The sequence below is a fragment of the Diadema antillarum genome, unplaced genomic scaffold (assembly GCF_040938485.1).
Source record: "Diadema antillarum isolate AM-2024a unplaced genomic scaffold, OU_Dant_1.0 seq00000126_RagTag, whole genome shotgun sequence".
Taxonomy (NCBI): domain Eukaryota; kingdom Metazoa; phylum Echinodermata; class Echinoidea; order Diadematoida; family Diadematidae; genus Diadema; species Diadema antillarum.
This window is the reverse complement of record NW_027271205.1, coordinates 458,714-477,907: the sequence shown is the minus strand read 5'-3', so window position 1 is coordinate 477,907 and position 19,194 is coordinate 458,714. Positions and strand designations below refer to the sequence as shown.

The 19,194-nt window shown below is 38.4% G+C and overlaps 1 protein-coding gene across 1 annotated transcript; it reads right to left on the bottom strand.

Annotated features, from left to right (window-relative positions):
• Nucleotides 1–2,924: 2,924 nt before the first annotated feature.
• On the bottom strand, nucleotides 2,925–12,370 carry LOC139727330 (F-box/WD repeat-containing protein 9-like). The gene is made up of 7 exons (XM_071638287.1): nucleotides 11,830–12,370; nucleotides 10,985–11,130; nucleotides 8,909–9,037; nucleotides 8,154–8,266; nucleotides 7,000–7,091; nucleotides 5,966–6,117; nucleotides 2,925–3,272 (listed from the first exon to the last, which is right to left on the bottom strand). The coding sequence occupies exons 1-7, from the start codon at nucleotides 12,368–12,370 to the stop codon at nucleotides 2,925–2,927; spliced, it is 1,521 nt and encodes a 506-aa protein (XP_071494388.1).
• Between the last annotated feature and the right edge of the window lie 6,824 nt (nucleotides 12,371–19,194).

Here is a 19,194-nt window from a genome sequence, read left to right as displayed (position 1 = left end):
TCATTGTAAACATTTTGTATTTTAGTTCTATTAACAAAGACTGGAGGGTCGTTCTTTCTGAGGTCGCTCCTTATCCATCGACTGTTGGCTCGTTGAGAAGTCAAGCAACACTTAGGTGCACTCTCTCTCTGTTACTTTTTAGAGAACTTGCTCCAAAAAGAATAGCCAAAAGGTCATTATCAGGACTCCAAATGCAGGAAAATGCAAACCACCAACAATTATACCATATGCAAGGACCAACACTGAAAAAGGCTACAGAATCTATTTCAATACATACTGAAAAAAAAACTACAATAAACATTTATTGCATACACCTTGATTTTCAAAGAAGTGCATTATATTTAATGAAAGTATCATCTAGAAAATAATGGGTATACCAAACTATATATTACTCACAAACATGCACAAACATGCACACACACACACACACACACACACACAAACGCACTCACAAAACCCTAAGTTCAATATTCTACTCCGATCATAAAATTCATGCATGTTCACTTCGAAAAATAGTTGGCTCTATCCCTTTTGTCTTGTTTGAAGCTTCCCTGGCCTCACAAATTTATCAAGACTTTTCTTATTTCTTACATATTTTAGAAATCATACACAGACTCACAGTCAGTCTGTTGTTTAAAAACTCAAAAGCGGTGATGTACTGCTGAAAGACTACATGAAAACAAAAAATTACCAAACCAGGTGGTAAACGAGAGTATTGGGGTTTACAAAAAATTGCATTACAATGTCATAAATAAACTATTCTGTACATATTTTTTTTTTCTATGCAAAGATTCAATCTGTGGAACATAGATTCTTAATTTAGGTACAACTTTCATTTCATCACACGTCTACCTCACACTGTAAATCAAAATCATACGCAATGGCAGCAGCAAACAGTGTACTCATACAACTGAATACAAAAAGATCAGTGGATAACTCCAAAATTATCATATGTTCATCCAAATTACCAATTACTGACCAATAAAAAGGCAAGAGCAATCATACAATCACTGGATTTCGGTGATGACAGACATACCTCTATTCTCTCTTTTAGTATTCAAAGCATAGAACTGCAGCATAGTTTTGGTAGTGAAATAGTAATCAATGGGAATATATAAGAAAATTCTGCTGACTGGTTGATTATATATGATCCAAGCCATCTCAATTTTGCATACTTGCAAATTTTGACACAAAAAAGCAGCTAAAAATTATGTATGAGTGCAAATATCAATATGACTAAAGAAAATATTGACATTTCTCAGTCAAAAAAAACCAAAAAACAAACAAACAAACAAAACATAAAACAAAATCAAAACAAAAGGTCACTTCAATATTGGCTTGCCAAAGCTTTGGATTAAATATTTTCTGGTATAAACATCATGGAGATAAAACAATGCCAAAACTTCATAGCAGTTTCCAAGGACTGAACTGGAAATTGGACAATAGAAAAAAAAAAAAAAACAGATTTACATTTCTTGTTTAAAAACTACAGAGAATTTCAGCTTGATTATCCCAATGCAAACTCATATGTGTTATGTTCTTTATAAATGTTCATTAATCCTCGAGATCATACCCAGAACCTGCAAGTCAATTAAAATACTGGGAACTACGTCAGCTTTTGACATGTTTGGTTATTCATTTGATCACCTTCGGCATAAAACTAATGGTAACTGTGGCACATGGAATAGGTAGAGTTTCAATTTGGACAAGATGACTGTGCTATATAATTTGCTCTTTTCCAACCTTTCTGTCCTTTTTAAAAGAGGATATGTATTATCTATTCATCAATATTTCTGAACATTATTCATTCATTCCTTTCTTCATTCATTCATATATCAAATTACTTTTTGGCATTCATTTATGGACTAAAATGTATGCATTAACCTTTATCAAAACATGGAGTAATTCTTGAATAATCTGTACTGCACGCAATTCCCTCTTTGTATGAAATTTTAGCGGAAGTAACCCATACTTGCAAACCATAATCACGCGAGAAGGGTTCCCCACAAAAATTAGGCCCAATTTCCTTCAAGGCATCACTTCATATATTATATAATGAATCTCAGAATGGATTCTAAGCTGTTATATATCAGGTAACATACATGAGACTCTGTGATCTTACACTGGCTAAGATATGCTAGAATAATTTACAATGGCAGGAGAGACAAGGAATGCATGTATAGACTAGACGGTAACTGTCGAACTCCTGAGGGGAAAAATATATGGCATTCAGAACAATGTGCAATCATATTTAACTGGATTTTACTGAGGTATCTACAGCAATTCTCAAACACTTTCTGTCCACATTATTACACACACATACACATATGGAGAAATATATGATTTATTAGAAATCATAAATCACAAATGTAATAAACAACTCTTCTAAGAATATGGAGATAATGATGATGATGATGACGCTGATGACGATGATGATAATGATAATAATGATGATGATGATGATGGTGGTGATGGTAATGATGATGATGTTAATGATGGTTATGATACTCAGTAATGATGATGGTGATGATGATGATAGTGATGGTGGTGATGACAATGATGACGGTGACAAAGTCACATCAGGAGAATGAACCATCCACGATATTATCATTTCCCTTAAGGCTCGCCTCTTCAACATGCTTTATCAGGTCTCTAATCTTGCAAGGAATGTCTTAGATATTGTCAATGCTTCCAGACAGTTATACTGGAAGTAGTATCAATAATGGACCATCCAACAGAATCTGCAAGTGAGAAGATGACATTCACGGACACAAACAGAAAGGTGTGGCACAAACTATCTTGGTTGGGACATGTACATGTATGTACACACAAGCAAGAGCAAGAGAAAGTGGTATTTTACTCTTCCAACCACCTTACAATTGTATGCCAAGTTTGTGTGCATTCTTTTAACAAGGAGGGACCTGTCAGTTTTTAGGCCGCCATATTCCCGCAGTTACGTCACTACAGGCACTGGCCAACACACCATTTTGGATGTCGATTGCGGTGAGGTCGGCAGTGTGGTCGGTCAGCTTGCAGATGAGCTCCGGCTGGTGGTGGGGGTGGCTCACGCGGACGGTCGCGTCCGTGGAGCAGGAGTAGAGCGCCCCCATCGTGTAAATGATGCCAGTGATCTTGTTCTTGTGGCCCACGTCGTACGTCTGAACGACGTCAAAGGCACCATCAGTGGGGTCAATGACGTGGACGCTGCCATCCTTCTGACCCGTCCAGAGTTGTCCATTCTGGTAGGACATACACATGCAGTAATTGTCCAGCTGCCAATGACCATGGAGAAAAACATGGTAAATGATAGACAGAGTAAGTTTCATACATAGTTCTACATTATGTCATACACTCACACATTAGGCAATAAGACAGAGTAAGTTTCATACATAGTTCTACCTTACATCATATACTCCACACATTAGGCAATACATACAATGTATAACACTGTTGATTTGTAACTTTCTATCTTTGTAAAAATGAGACTGACAAAAGCACAACAAGCTCTTAAGGTTTTATAAATTAATTCCTTCACTTCCTAACGGGAATTACCAAAATTACACAGCAATGACATTTTAAAAAGTTCATACCTTTTGAATCCATTGTCTAATTTCCCTCAAACTTTCACAAATGTGTTCTGCTTGTATTCTTGCTGTTACTCAATCCACATTCATATTTGGGCTTTGGTTTCATTTAAAACAAGGAAAAGTAGAAATTACGCGGTGCGTAATATATGTCCCCGCCGGAAGTAGCATTTTGTAACAAAATGTACAATACAGGTCAAAAAATCAAGGTCAAAGGTCAAAGAAGTCAAAGGTCAAAATTCTGTGTAGAAGTGTTGAAGCCCTCACCTAGTGCCATCACATAAAGCAAACGGAATCGAAATCGGGTTAGAAATGGCGGAGTAGCATTTTGTAGCAAAATGTACAATACAGGTCAAAAAATCAAGGTCAAAGGTCAAAGAAGTAAAAGGTCAAAATTCTGTGTAGAAGTTTTGAAGCCCTCACCTAGTGCCATCACATAAAGCAAACGGAATCGAAATCGGGTTAGAAATGGCGAAGGAGTAGCATTTTGTAGCAAAATGTACAATATAGGTCAAAGGTCAAGGTCAAAGGTCACGACTGAAATTCTGTGTAGAAGTTTCAAAGCTCCCATGTAGTGCTATCATATAAAGCAAACAGAATCAAAATTGGCTCATAAATGACAGAGAAGTAGCAAATTGAAGATTTTGATCACACACGGACGCACACACGGACGGACATACGGACACACGGACGGACGGACGGACACACGGACACACACACGTACGGAGCCCGTTTCATAGTCCCCTGCTCGAACTCGTTCGGCGGGGACAAAAATGAATTTAAAAAAAAAGATTATGTATCACTGCTTGCTTTGTCCAGGTGTACTGTAGACCAAGGTTTAAACCCATTTTAGACTCACCTATGGTTTAGCTAGACCCGAGGTTTAATTTTGTATTCTGCTAGCGAGGTTTAGTTAAACCCAAGTCTATTTCGGGTTTAAATTAAACCCGAAATAGTCTTGGATCAAGCCACCATGGTGTCCTCTAAGGAAGAAGAAATTATCCCTCTCTGAGTACTTTTCTCTCCGCAAATCCACTTAAATTTATTATTGGCAGTGTATCAGTTACATGAGCGTGAATTTCTTGGATTTCGAATAGTTTTTACGGGTATTTATCACAAATAAGGGCATGTTGTATTTTTGCTTGCGACAACTCGTGAAGCACTGTACATTACTGTACAGTTTGTGTACGTGTGCGACGCACATCACAGGATACATGGTAAGCGTATAGCGTAGCGCTATTATATTCCTGGCCTGGCTAGCTAGCTAGCTTTGAATGCTCAGTACCAGCAGAGCCGCCGCGCCGGCCGGCGGCACGGTTTCTGTGTGCGCTGGATGGGACATGGCTTTTTATGTCGATTGAATCGTGAGTTCGGAATGGATTGGCGATTGATCAAACCAGGACTTTGAGGTAGGAAATTGAATAAAAGCTTTTCTCTTAAGATTGTCAGTTTATAAAAATGGAAACCATTCTAAAATTTAGAAATAGATAACATATCTAGGCCTATCAACCCTGTCTCGATATACCTACCGTACCACACTAGTCTAACCTTAAACTTTTAATAGATCTAATGTTAGTCCTGTTACAATAATGTACTCTAGATATTCGAATAGGTTCTACTAACGTTAGTAGGACCGCACTCCTAGTCCTAACGTTAGTCCTACGATCTAGGTTCTCGATCTAACAGTTACTGCAGTAGACTAGTCTATCTATGCCAAATCGACCTCAGCCATCAGGCTCGTTACACTCTAGTCCTACATTGAGTTCTTGGTCTAGTCTTCAGGTTATTTTCATCGTAAAGTCTAGACTAACTACAGGTAGTAACGTTAGTATTTCTAACATATACATTGTAGATCTCGAGTCTCTTCTACGGTGTAAGTGTACAAGTACTAGCGTTAGATCTAGTACGTGAGTATTTAGGCGTATCTCGTGTGTGCACGCGTGTGGCCGGCAAGCTAGCTGCTGTACGTATCCAGCCAGCCACTCGTTTCGTGCCATTGGCATTGATCTGTGTGCTGGTACCCTTACCAGTCATCGTTAGACTCGATTTAAACTCAAAATAAACCTCCTCCTGGGTAGGTTTAATTTAAACCCAATTTAGACCACAGCTGGATTTAGTAGAATACAAATTAAACCTGGGTTTAAACCTAGGTCTAAACTGGTGGTTTAAACTCAGGTTTAAACCCCAAAAACACACTTTAGACCCAGGCGTGGGTTTAAACTCGGGTCTAAGTTTTTAGCAGAATACGGGCCTGTGAGTCTCATCACCATACATGGTGGCAAATTGCATTTGACATGTGTCTTAGTTCCTGTGACAGATAATACCATAGTGATATGCAGATAAAAGTCATAAATCGAGACAAGAAAGATCCCTCCGCTTACTTCGATTTGCTTGAATAGTCGTCCTGCTCTCCTGTCATACACGGCAATGGTCTTGTCCTCGCTACCCGATATGATGTAATCCTTGTCCGCCGCTACCGTCAGAACCGACCGTTTGTGATGTATCAGCTGGTTGACAAAGTTGTTGTGCTCAACTGAAAATCAACAAGTGATCTGCATGGTTGTATAGGGGTCCCAATATTATGCATGATCTGACAAAATTTATTCTACGACAGATTCTTGTCAAATCCATGACCCAGGACCTTATTTACAAATGAAAATTTAATCTATACAACTGCATTTATTTCACCTATGTAAATTTGACACAAACTTGGTGACCTGGACTTATCTAAGGGTTTCAAGATCAGCCTTTACTCACGACATTGTTATTCCCCTTATGTGAGATTTGATCCAAATGTTCAAAAAAAATGCAACAAAACAGGTTATTACATAATCACCATGTCTGTGTGCTAAGTTATGTTTTTTCACATATCCAAGTACAGATCTTATCGACTTCAAATGTTGCAGTCTCTAGCAACATTCAAAACGTCCTTTTTGAAGTCTCTGCAACATCAGAAATCTCCCTGCTGAGTGTGGTGTAGGCATGAATCCATGTACATATATCCACAGATACCATTACCAAACTTTCAAGGTGTTGCTGCTGTTGACAGTTGATGATGTTTATGTCATTACTAGCAGCTCTGTTTCTTTTTTCTGATTTGCAGACTCTTGTTTCAAATCAAAATTAAGAAAAAACATTGTTATGATGAAGTAGTTTTATTGATGGTTATTATCAAGACTTCTTTCTATTCTAATATAACCAATTCCACTGTAACATATTATACACTTGCATATCTTTTTTTCTTTGGTGAGTGACAAAGTATTTATCATGGTGGCTGTTTACTGTACAATGTTTTTCTACTGTATGTCATATAGTTCATTCATACAGTCTACCACAGCAAATGCAGCACATATTGTCAGTCTATTGGGTCATATTATGAGAGTAGTGAAAGAATCAGTAGCATGCAAAGGCTTACTTCTGGGATCGTAGACATAGATGCTCTTATCGTAGGCGCCAGCAATAATGGCATTGTGCTGATAGACCACACTGAGAAAAGCCGATTTGCCCCTTTAAAAGCAGAGACAAAAGGCAGCAATATTTGTTAATAGCATCAGGCAACTACTGCATTGAAAACTTACGGAAACAGAGCAAGCATGGCAGGTTCATATCAACTTGTACTACTAGTGCAAGTTGATTCTGTAGTTTAATAAGACTTGGAGCACAATGAATCAGTGTTAAAACTGTGAGGTTATGACGATCCTTAGGAAAAGCAGTTTTATTCTGTCTAGTCATACAAATGATTACACAGGAATTACAATTATCATTCATGGTGTCTACTCCAGTAATTTGTATCCATCACCTCTCTTGTGAAAATATGGCAAATAAAGAATCATTCATGCAAAAACTGGTATTTATAGCTGACTACTGATTCCATTAGATCGAGGCATTTACAAAAGCTTCAGGATCATAACAATCATCATAGTAGCAAAACAGCTTATTTTCTATGTGTTGGCTGTTATTACAGACAAACAACAAATTCATGGCTAAACATAAGCTCAGCATGTATCTATGCAAATAACAGATACATATCTTGATGCAAGAAGTGATACATAACTAGAAGATATTATCAAATAAAGATTTCATACACTGTAACAGTGGACATTTTTGCTGTGTGTAAATTTTCTCACACTATGCACTATATGAAACTAGTGCAAAAAATCTTAGTGGGCAAATTTTTTGTTGTTATATGATATTATGTAATATTATTTTCTATATTTGATCTCAATGTAAGTACATGTATGCTGTATGGATATCACTGTATATTATCTATAGTTTTTTCTCTTTCACTAGTCCTGTAGTGTTAATGAGAGTGCTGTCGTGATGTGGACGAGCTATCCTTTACTGTGGTATGTGCTACCAAAATCATTAACTGCCTTAACAGTTGTGAGCTGTTTGAAGTGCTCGTTCATTTGACTTGATCGTCCATGAAATTAAAAAGATAAATATGAAATAATTCCTACTCAGTTGAGCGTGAAAAATTGCTGGTGCAAAAAAATAAATAATAATAATAATGATAATAATTTTTTGTTTTTTTGTTTTTTATATTGACATGTAAGGTAGTAGACTTACTTCATCTTTTGCACCAGCCGAAGGTCATCATTCACATCCCATAGCTTTAACCAGCAATCCCAAGATGCAGTGCACAGAATATTGTCCAGTGATGTAATGTCCCATACCCAGCCCTACAAAGCAAATTAAGGTGGGGGGGGGGGGGGAACAAACAATAAACAATACTTATTCAAGGACTCTCCTCACAGAAAACTGCATGGAACTAAAAAGAATCAAAATAAGAATTTGTTCAATCATGTAGGCACTGGAAATGTTATCACTGAGGCTTTACCCTTTGTCAGTATGAATGGAAATTGCAACACTGCTGCACAAACAATGCCCACTCATCCAGACAAAAATGAAAATGGCTATTTGAAGACTTTAATCGCAAAATGTTAGTTGCATTTTCGTTCAGTTTATGATTACAGCTGCTAAAATACAAAGAAAATAATGAAAAAATATGAGATATTTCTCATCATAACTTCAAGAACATTCCTTGTTACGTTCCCAGATAGTTATCACTGGAAAGGTTTTATTTGGCTTTATCCATGATGTACTTACTTTAGAATGATTTAAAATGTTGCTTAGCCCATCTTGAAATCAAACTTTTCTTTTATATTTTTTAATATCCTATATTCATTTTCCTTTTTTTTTTTAAAGGGAGGGGGGCCTTTTGCTGCTGATAATTTTCCGTAGTGTGGTTTTGTTTGTATTATCTCTTCTCTTTCTTGTTTTTTTTTTTGGGGGGGGGGGCAGAAACAATTGGTATGCCATACCTTGTGTCCCTTGATGTCCTTGGCTTCAGCCCTCTGGACGGAGCCTGTCGGGTCACTAGCGTCCAGCTTCCTGAGGTCCCACATTTTGAAGGTCCTGTCTCGCGACCCTGTGAAGCACAGGTCAGCATTCTGGGGTAAGGGGGAAGATGTAGATGTCATTCACATTCAGATTCAGATTCAGATTCATTTATTGTCCATATAGGAAATTCTTCTTGTTGGCATATGGGTGTACACATAGGAATATCTGCATACATACATACATGATACATACGTACATTCATGTACATGTACACATATAAATAAATACAATTTTCAATATATACACAATCATACAAGCATAATTTATACTCACAATACAGTAAACACATACATCATTACAAATTTATATTCCATCACAATAAATTATAATTACTGATCAACAACAAAACAAGAGTTCAGAAAACATGAAGCCCGTCCTTTCCGAGGGAGTACATGCATTGCAATATCTAAAACGGTCGGTTTATTTTCCAGTTTTTTCTTTTTGTTTCTCTTTAAAATGTACGTCATTAAAAAGTTGACTGACAGTACTATTGCCACTTTTATAACTTTAATCAAATGCATCAATCAACTTCTTATCAAAATCAATATTGCAATTGTCCTGGCAACATTCACAGTTGTCATTCTTCTAGTCACTATTATCATGATAGCAGTAGAAGCACTTACTATAATCATAAGTATTACTGTCATCATTGTTATCAATCATTATCAATCATTATCTCAACTGCTGCTATTGATACAATTGTGTATACTACTACTGCAACTACTAAAGACAACTCCCATTATAACGAAGTCCTCAGGACCACAGTTTTCTTTCGTTACATCAAAATTTTGTTATAGCTGAACAATAAAGCATATCAAGATATGAAGGCCATAATTTTGGAAGGAGTTTTGTTATAACCATGTTCATTAAAATGGAAGTGCACTATAAACTATCTGAATACCAGGTATATTATAGAATGGGTAGCGAGAATCGTGCGATCTCATTGGTTGAAAACTGTGTGTGGATTTTCTACTGGCCACACGTTGCCTCACAGTTGTAAACATGTTATCGCACACTTGTAGCAAGAGTACGCGCACTTGTAACAAAGGTTCGCGCACTCAGTACGAGATGCCTATTGGCTGAAAAATCATGCATCCAGTACTTTTGCCATGCATCCAGTACTTTTGCCATGCATCCAGTAACCACTGGATGCATGGTTTTGAAGTACTGTAAACGTGGAAATTTTCGCGGTACATTAATTTTCGCGGATTTCGCGCTACGCTCGGCTAGCGCGAATTCAAAAACGCGCGAATATATCTTCACAATTTTCTACGCACATTTTGAACGGGATGAATTGTGTGCGCTTCATCGATGATCCTGCTACGTAGTACAATGTACAGGCATGTTTACGCTACTAGTACTGTGCGAAGAGACGATACCCTAGATTGCTGTGTACTGTAGCATGCATGTGTGCACCGCACGCATCGATGCTACAGTCCCCCGTGACTACGGTACTAGAGTCACAGCTGTACTACGTATTTGAGTGCTTGTACTCGCAGTCGAGCCGCTCGCTACGTCGCTTGTCGTACGCTGGCATAGCAAGCTATGTAGCAGAGGCTTTGGATGAAAGCAGTGAATGTGTACTACAGTAAAGTAACCTGCTGCGGAGCGCGAATTTAAGAACCCGCGAATACGTTTTCGAGCCGCTCAGCGCGAAAAATTAATCGCGCGAAAATATTGACGTTTACAGTACTGGCTGCATGATTTTCAGGCTTTCGTCTATGGCAAGCCAAAAGGAGACGTATCTAGTAAATTTGCCATGGGGTAACATGATTCAAAAATTGTCCCAATTCTATTGCACAAATGACGCACGCGTATACATGTCTCTTTGTGCGTCAGTCGGAATAGTGTGCATGCAGCAACTATGGAATTTAGCCTAAACCCACTTGGCTTCGCCTCGTGGGTTAAGCATTCCATAGTTACCTTATGCATACAATTCCTATTGACGCACTCAGACCTGTGTGTCATTTGTATATTGGACACACAAGTAAACTTACATGCATGAGATGGACAGAGTCTATACCCCCTATGTGGGCCATGGATAGGGAGAAGTGTTCCATTTGCTCCTCATGCTTAGACCACCGGTGGTACGCCTCTTCCCGCTCTATACACGCCCTCTTCCAGTTGAATTTGTCATCATCGACTGTTCATCAAACGTTAGAAGATGAATGTGGGGAAAGGTACAACAAAACTGACATTATAATGAAAACATAGTGCATTAAACTGTGTACACCTCTCCTTGTGATGTTGGTTAATTGGCGTCAATCTTAATATTTCTCATTAACAATATGTTGATTATGGGTAGCACAGATTCTGGCTGTTGAGGACACCTGGCATAATGCTTGGATGATTAAAACATTGAAGAACATTGCGTCCTTGTACTACTCTTTTTTCAGGACCTGTGTGTCTATGAGCTGCTGGAAAACCCTCTTGAAATTTACTGTCCTCTTAAATCTTGGCCCATGAGTAAACAGATTTGTACTGAATTGCAACATTGGCACTATTCATAATTAAATGGCAAAGTACACACTAACAAACTAAACAATTGTGGCTCTTCATAAAAGTTTGCAGTGTGCATGCAATTAAGCGTGCTCTTGATCTCAGATTTTGCATTCTCTTGTTTCTAAATTCATAAACATCAAATGACAAGGATATACTTTATGCATTATATGAAACAAATAATAAATGTCTTCCATTTGTGCAATGGACAGAATATTTCAGTTGGTGAAAGATGAAAAATTGATCCATTCAACTGGGCTGCGTCTCGTTGAATGGATCATTTCATCTTTCATCTCATGAAATATTCTGTCCATTGCACTCATAAACATTCACTATTGCATACCAGGAACAATAGGGTAGGCTCCATGGAATCTCTTCATGCAGCGCACCTTCCACTCCAGGTTGTCTGCGACGATGGCGTGGAGCTCCTTACAGACCAGCCCCAGCTCACAGATGACTTGTCTCGCGTCCAGGTAGTCGAAGATGTTGAGTAGCAGCTCTCCGGGCAATGACAGCAGGGTCAACTGACCATTCTCGCAGTCAGTGCTGCTGAAGGAGGCATTCTTTTGTACCTCGAGGTCCCCACTCACACTTTGGTCAAGGGAATGGGCGGACTCGTTTGCGGTGTTGCACTGTTCACTGTCCAATGCAGGTCCAGAACGTGATTCATTCTCTAAAGAAGCTGGCTCAGTTGATGCTCCTCTTGAGAATGACGGGTCTGCTGGAATGTGTGATGCACTTCCATCTAAGTCTTCAGGTGGGACTATGTCAGTTTCACTGTTTTGTACATGGACTGGAGTGTTGTTGGTACTGCCTGATTCAGCTACATTGCTACCAGCAGGGTCAGCTGGTTCTATCGAATCTGTGTTGGATGTACTTGCCATGGTATGGCCTATGTCTTCTCAACTTTCTGAAAGAAAAATTAGAGGAAATAGCAGATGAAAGATGGGCACTACTGTACTTATGTATTCACGTAGATAGTTCACATTTCACACAAACCAAATTGCCAAAACCAAAAGCAATGTACAAATGATTATAAATGGCAAGCTGAATGAAAGAAGTCAGTCAAGAAATGTATTGTGTCTTCCTAAGTTGTCTTTCTGCCTGTGTGTTTGCGTGTGCTCCAGGAACTGCATTTCTCAACTCACTTCATTCCAACTGGATACCGTACAATCATTTTGTATACCATATAGTATATCGATTTTAGCTCCCAGTTACTTGAAAGATATGCTATTAAACGATATGGCTAACTTCAGTTTCAGATTGTGCAGGCAGCAAAGCAGCATATTATGAATTAGAGGCTTACAAAGACTGTGTTATTTTGAGCAAGGACCTGAAGACCAACTGGGTGCAAATTTATGTGAGTAATTGGAATAAAGTAGTTTAATATTTCCTGTGATTATGGTGCAATTTGGGATCATGGAATTTGAAATATCTACATGGGTGCGCAAGTACATTGGTGTCAGAAAATGCATGCTGGAAGATATCTAAACCAACGGGTCCAAGGTTCGACCTCTCATGCCAAAAATCCACCTCATGCGAAAGCATAGGTTTCTACATGTAGCTGCCGGTCAATTCAAATCTTGGAAGGTGTTATGGTTGAATTATGGGCATTTCTCCCTATTATCCCTATGCATTAAGTCAGTTCCTATATTAAGTACACAGTCTGTTTTGAGGAGGCCTAAATCTACATGTACTTTTTGCTTTTTGTGTTTCTAATTGTGTGTGATGAATAATCATGATTGAGGTAAAATTTACTGATATTTATTGAGGTTCTATGGTATGGCTGTAAAAGTGCACAACTGCCTCATGGTCTTAAATTATGACATATATGAAAGTAGACCAAATATCACAAAATCTAAAATGAAATTCTTTTTATATGAAAGTTAATTAGATTAATAAAAAAATAAGCGGTTTGTGTGTATTGCTCTTTCACTCAGCACATTTTCTTCTAAAAAAAAAAAAAGAAGAAGAAAAATTAACCCAAGATTAAATATTCATCACAAGCTAGCTGTTGGCTGACACTTTACCTTTGGTGTTCATTCTATTATTACTTGGCCCGACCAGACGTCTGTACAGCGATCCAGGGCTGGACTAAAAAAGTATGAGCACACTGTAATGATGAGTAGGCCTATTATATATAATATATATATATAATAGGCCTACTCATCATTACAGTGTGCTCATACTTTTTTAGTCCAGCCCTGGATCGCTGTACAGACTAAGCTGTGTGGAGTGCATGCATGAAAGTTATTTGACCGACAAGTCTGTCTAATTCCGCCAAAAACTTCTCATTTATATGACATTTGCTGGGTCAGTTTTCAGCATATGTCATTTATTAAGGCCTCATCACTTGCTGTCTTCAAATGTGAAGACTTACTTTTTTTTTTCAGAAGCCTTTGATTAATTTGTTATTTATTTTTCGTGTCTAATCAGTAACAATTTCAGGTGCTCTGTTACATCACAGCGCAATAGAGTATATTTACATAGACCCTAGCTGCGCTATACAAATTTGTCTAAATATTATTATTATTATCATTATTATTATAAATGAGAAGTTTTTCGCGGAATTAGACAGACTTGTCGGTCAAGAAAGTTGTTAGATATCACGATCTCCTATAGTCTGGGTGCCAGAGGCTGAACCTTGTTTTAGCGTCCACCCAATGTTTTTTGATGGTTTTACCCTATTTCGGGGGTGCTGAATCCGAATCCGGATGATGCAACTCTTGCATCCTTGAGGGTTTTGAGATATTCAAGATGGCCGCCAAAATGGCCGCCAAAACCGGAAATTCCCACGTATTTCCTTCTAAATGGTGAGATATTGAAAACAAGTGATGGTTTTACCCTATTTCGAGGGTGCTGAATCCGAATCCGGATGATGCAACTCTTGCATCCTTGAGGGTTTTGAGATATTCAAGATGGCTGCCAAAATGGCCGCCAAAACCGAAAATTCCCACCTATTTCTTTCTAAATGGTGTGAAATTGAAAAGAATTGATGATTCTCCCTATTTGGAAGGTGCTGAATCCGAATCTGGATGATGCAACTCTTGCATCCATGGAGTTTTTTAGATATTCAAGATGGCCGCCAAAATGGCCGCCAATTAAAACCGGAAATCCCCATGTATTTCCTTCTAAATGTTGAGAAATTAAAAATAATTGATGGTTTTACCATATTTCGAGGGTGCTGAATCCGAATCTGGATGATGCAACTCTTGCATCCATAAAGTTTTAGAGATATTCAAGATAGCCGCCAAAATGGCCGCCAATTAAAACCGGAAATTCCCACGTATTTCCTTCTAAAAGGTGAGATGTTGACAACAATTGATGGTTTTACCCTATTTCGAGGGTGCTGAATCCGAATCTGGATGACGCAACTCTTGCATCCATGAAGTTTTAGAGATATTCAAGATGGCCGCCAAAATGGCCACCAAAACCGAAAATTCCCACGTATTTGCGTCTTCTTAATGGTGAGAAATTGAAAACAATTGATTTTTTTACCCTATTTCGAGGGTGCTGAATCAGAATCTAGATGGTGCAACTCCTCCATTGTTGAAGAGTTTGAGATAGTCAATACGGCCGTTAAAATGGCCGCCCAAAACGGAAGTTCCCGTGTATTTCCTTCTAAATGGTGACAATTTGAAAGCAATTGGTGGTTTTTATCTTATTTTGAGTGTGCTGAATCCTAAGCTCAGGATACAACTCTTGCATCCTTAAGGGTTTTGAGATGATAAAGATGGTTGCCAAAAATGACCGCGAAAAACGAAAATTCATATGTAGACCCCCTATTTCCTTCTAAATTGTGTAAAATATAAAACAGTTGGTGGTTTTACACTATTTTGAGTTTGCTGAATTTGAAGCTCCAGTATATAGCTCTTACTTCCTTGAGGGTTTTGAGATAATAAAGATGGCCGCCAGAATGGCCCCTAAATGGCCGTCAAAAACGAAAATTTCCATGTGAGCCCTATATTACCTTCTAAATGGTGTGAAATTGAAAACAAGTGGCGGTTTCACTCTATTTCGAGGGTGCTGAATCCGAACCTGGTTAATGCAACTTTCGTGTTCTTTTTTAAGGGTTTTGAGATGTCCAAGATGACCGCCAAAATAACTGTCAAAAATTGGTAAATTTTAGGCCTATTCAGCACCCTCGAAACTTGGTTGTTGAAATTCGTCCATTCTTTAGGGTTTTTAGACGTCCAAGATGACAGCTAAAATAAGTGGCAGAAATTCCAATGTCAATATATTTTTTCTTAATGGTAAAATTCTTAAAATAAATTGATGGTCTTACCCTATTTCGAGGGTGCTGAAGGTCTTTGAAGGTTTTCGGACATCTATAATGTCCTGTATGAACAGAAACTCCTTAACATGTTCTTATACTGAAATGGTGAAGTATTGTGCTCCAACGCAAAGCGGGAGATTAAACCCATGCAGGGTGAAAAGCAATAATTCGTATTCTTGAATTCAACTCAGTTGAGCGAATTTGTCAAATCAGCCAAAATTTATTGAAAGTCAAAATGACAGTCACAATGGTATTGTAATATACTGAGATATTCCGATATGTCTCAAACGGAACTTTAACACGTACTGGAAAAAAGAAGAAGTGATATTGACATCATACTGAAATGTACAAACGCAAAGAAAGATACGATTGAAAATGTCTTTATGCATAATTGTTATGAAATAATGCTTGTGGTCTCCAATAATATTGCTCCATAGATGTAAAGTTAATCATTTTCGGCTATCAATAGAGTAAAATTAAATTATGGCATGTTGGTATTTGGTGTTGAAACTTGTCTTGTATTCTGACGAGTCTCGCCTCGTATTCTTGTGAAACTTGTCGCATATTCTGATTAGGTCATTGGAAATGGTTGCATCCATGACCACTATAGTAGATATCAATAATGGTTATTTCAAAAGCACTCTGCGCAATTATGATATTCGTAAGTACTGGATTATCAACTATTACCTTCCATGTTGTCGTTTGATTTTTATTTAGTTTTTTTTTTTCCAAGGCGCGTTACCTGTGATTTGTCCGTCCCCTCACGCTAGTGTGTGTTTGTAATAGATTATATATACATATATACATACATAATGCTACATCATATTGAAGAAAAAATTGAAGCATAACAATAAAAATGTCCCACTCGTGTCTTCAACAATGTCATCAAGACCACCAATATAAACCAAATAACCAATTTGAGTGTTCATGGATAAAGAGATTAAAACTGCGCATGGATTAAGGCAGGTAATGTTGGGTAATATCAGTACACTTCTCTACATCACTATCACAATATGATTTAGATGAACATGTCTTGTCCATTAATTGTTAGTGTTCAAAACTTGTCCATTATGTAGAGGAAACAGTGTAATCTTGCAATTATTCAACCGCATCTGTACTCTTGAAGGGTTAATTATTGTTGGCACACTTGTATCGTACCAACTCAAAGATATCCAGTAGAGCTAGTTTCACTGTATCCAGCAAGTTCAAACTGTGCCATTGACGAAAACCATCAATTGTTATCAATTTCTCACCATTTATAAGAAGGAAATACATTGGAGTTTCCGTTTCGGCGGCCATTTTGGCGGCCATTTTGACTATCTCGAGGTGCATCATCCAGATTCGGTTTCAGCACCCTCGATATAGAGTAAAACCATCAACTGTTTTCTATTTCTCACCATTTAATAGCTAATACAGAGATATTTCCGGTTTTGATTGGCGGCCATTTTGGCGGCCATCTTGAATATCTCAATACCCTCAAGGATGCAAGGTTTGCATCATCCAGACTCGGATTTAACACCATACAAATAGGGTAGATCCATCAATTGTTTTCAATTTCTCACCATTCAGAGGGAAATACATGGGAATTTCCGGTTTTAATTGGCGGCCATTTTGACAGCCATTTTGGCGGCCATCTTGAATATCTCAAAAACTTCATGGATGCATGAGTTGCATCATCCAGATTCGGATTCAGCACATTCCACATAGGGAGAATCATCAATTATTTCCAATTTCACACCATTTAGAAGGAAATACGTGGGAATTTTCGGTTTTGGTGGCCATTTTGGCGGCCATCTTGAATATCTCAAAATCCTCAAGGATGCAAGAGTTGCTCATCCAGATTCGGATTCAGCGCCCTCGAAATAGGGTAAAACCATCAATTGTTTTCAATATCTCACCTTTTAGAAGGAAATACGTGGGAATTTCCGGTTTTGGCGGCCATTTTGGCGGCCATCTTGAATATCTCAAAATCCTCAAGGATGCAAGAGTTGCATCATCCGGATTCGGGTTCAGCACCCTCGAAATAGGGTAAAACCATCAATTATTTTTAATATCTCACCATTTAGAAGGAAATACGTGGGAATTTCCGGTTTTGGCGGCCATTTTGGCGGCCATCTTGAATATCTCAAAACCCTCAAGGATGCAAGAGTTGCATCATCCGGATTCGGATTCAGCACCCCCGAAATAGGGCAAAACCATTAAAAAACATTGGGTGGACGGTAAAACAAGGTTAGGCCCAAAAAGTGGCTTTGGCACCCAGACTACTACTAGAATCTAGACCTAGAAGTCTAGTTCTACTTACTAGCCATGTATGGTTGGGTGTCCATAATACCGGACACCTAACGTTTTTCTATCAATAGAAACGTGAAAAATCTCACAATTGGCCTGAAATTTTACTCACGTGTGGAGAAAATACTCCGGATTCACAAGCGTGCACTGAAAATGCGATCTGAGGTACGCGCTCTTAGATGGCGGCTTCGAACGCGTGGGGTGTCATTTTTTCCGCACTCAGTTGCCCTGCTCATTTCCACCGACCACCCTGAGAATACGTATAAAGGGCACTTAAATGCGTTTTTTTCGACAGGCCGCTGTTTTTTTCTAGCCGTCATTTTTTTCCCAATAATATTTGAATATATTTTGAATCCTTCGATATTACTTTTGAAGGACCGTTTGATGAATTTGAATTGATTTTCATAAGGAAACTTTTCATCGTAATTGAAATAAATTAGATGAGTCGGTTTGTTTTTTCACATTCATTTCTCGTTTCTGCATCAACTCGTACGGTCGTAGCGGGCGACAAAATGTTTATGTCATGTGTATGTGTAACGTGTGTGCTCGATCGTACAAGCGGCGGTGACAATTTTGCGGTCAAAATCGTCAAATTTATTACGGAAGGATACTCTACATCTAACAACGAGTCAGCAAAGGTAGGCCTAACCCCGGGACGCTCCGTATACAGTTACACACTACCCAACACTGCGTGTTGGGGCTGGTCGCAGTTAAGGTAGGCCTAGTTATAATATATGTAACGTTAGTTACACGATAAACCTTATTCGATTTTGCTAAATTTCGGTAATTTAGAGGGAATACTTAGTTGTTTTCGCCACATTTTACTCGGTAGCGTAGCCAAGTGAATAATCGAACACCGTTGCGCGTAGTCCCATGCGTACATTTTCTTTCTGTACGCGCAATGCCATTATAATGCGCGGCCGGTCGTTATGGACCCGGTCGGTAGGTTGGACACCTACCATACTAACTTAGATATCTATTCTTGGTAGAAATGAAGCTTTTTCCGTTGATCGTGGCAAACAGTAATGTCCGAATCGAAATTATAAATTTTAAGTTTTAATATTTAAGTTTACTTTTAAACCAAACAAGCTACCATCACAAAAGCCTACAACACCACCACAAGAGCCCCCGACGCGACAGGCG

Bases quoted from the DNA above. Each gene is read 5' to 3' on its own strand.
- LOC139727330 (XM_071638287.1), bottom strand. From the start codon at position 12,370: ATGGCAAGTACATCCAACACAGATTCGATAGAACCAGCTGACCCTGCT. The intron at 11,131-11,829 runs GTATGCAATAGT...TTTGATGAACAG, and splicing joins AGCCTACCCTATTGTTCCTG to TCGATGATGACAAATTCAAC. The intron at 7,092-8,153 runs GTAAGTCTACTA...CTGCTTTTAAAG, and splicing joins CGGCTGGTGCAAAAGATGAA to GGGCAAATCGGCTTTTCTCA.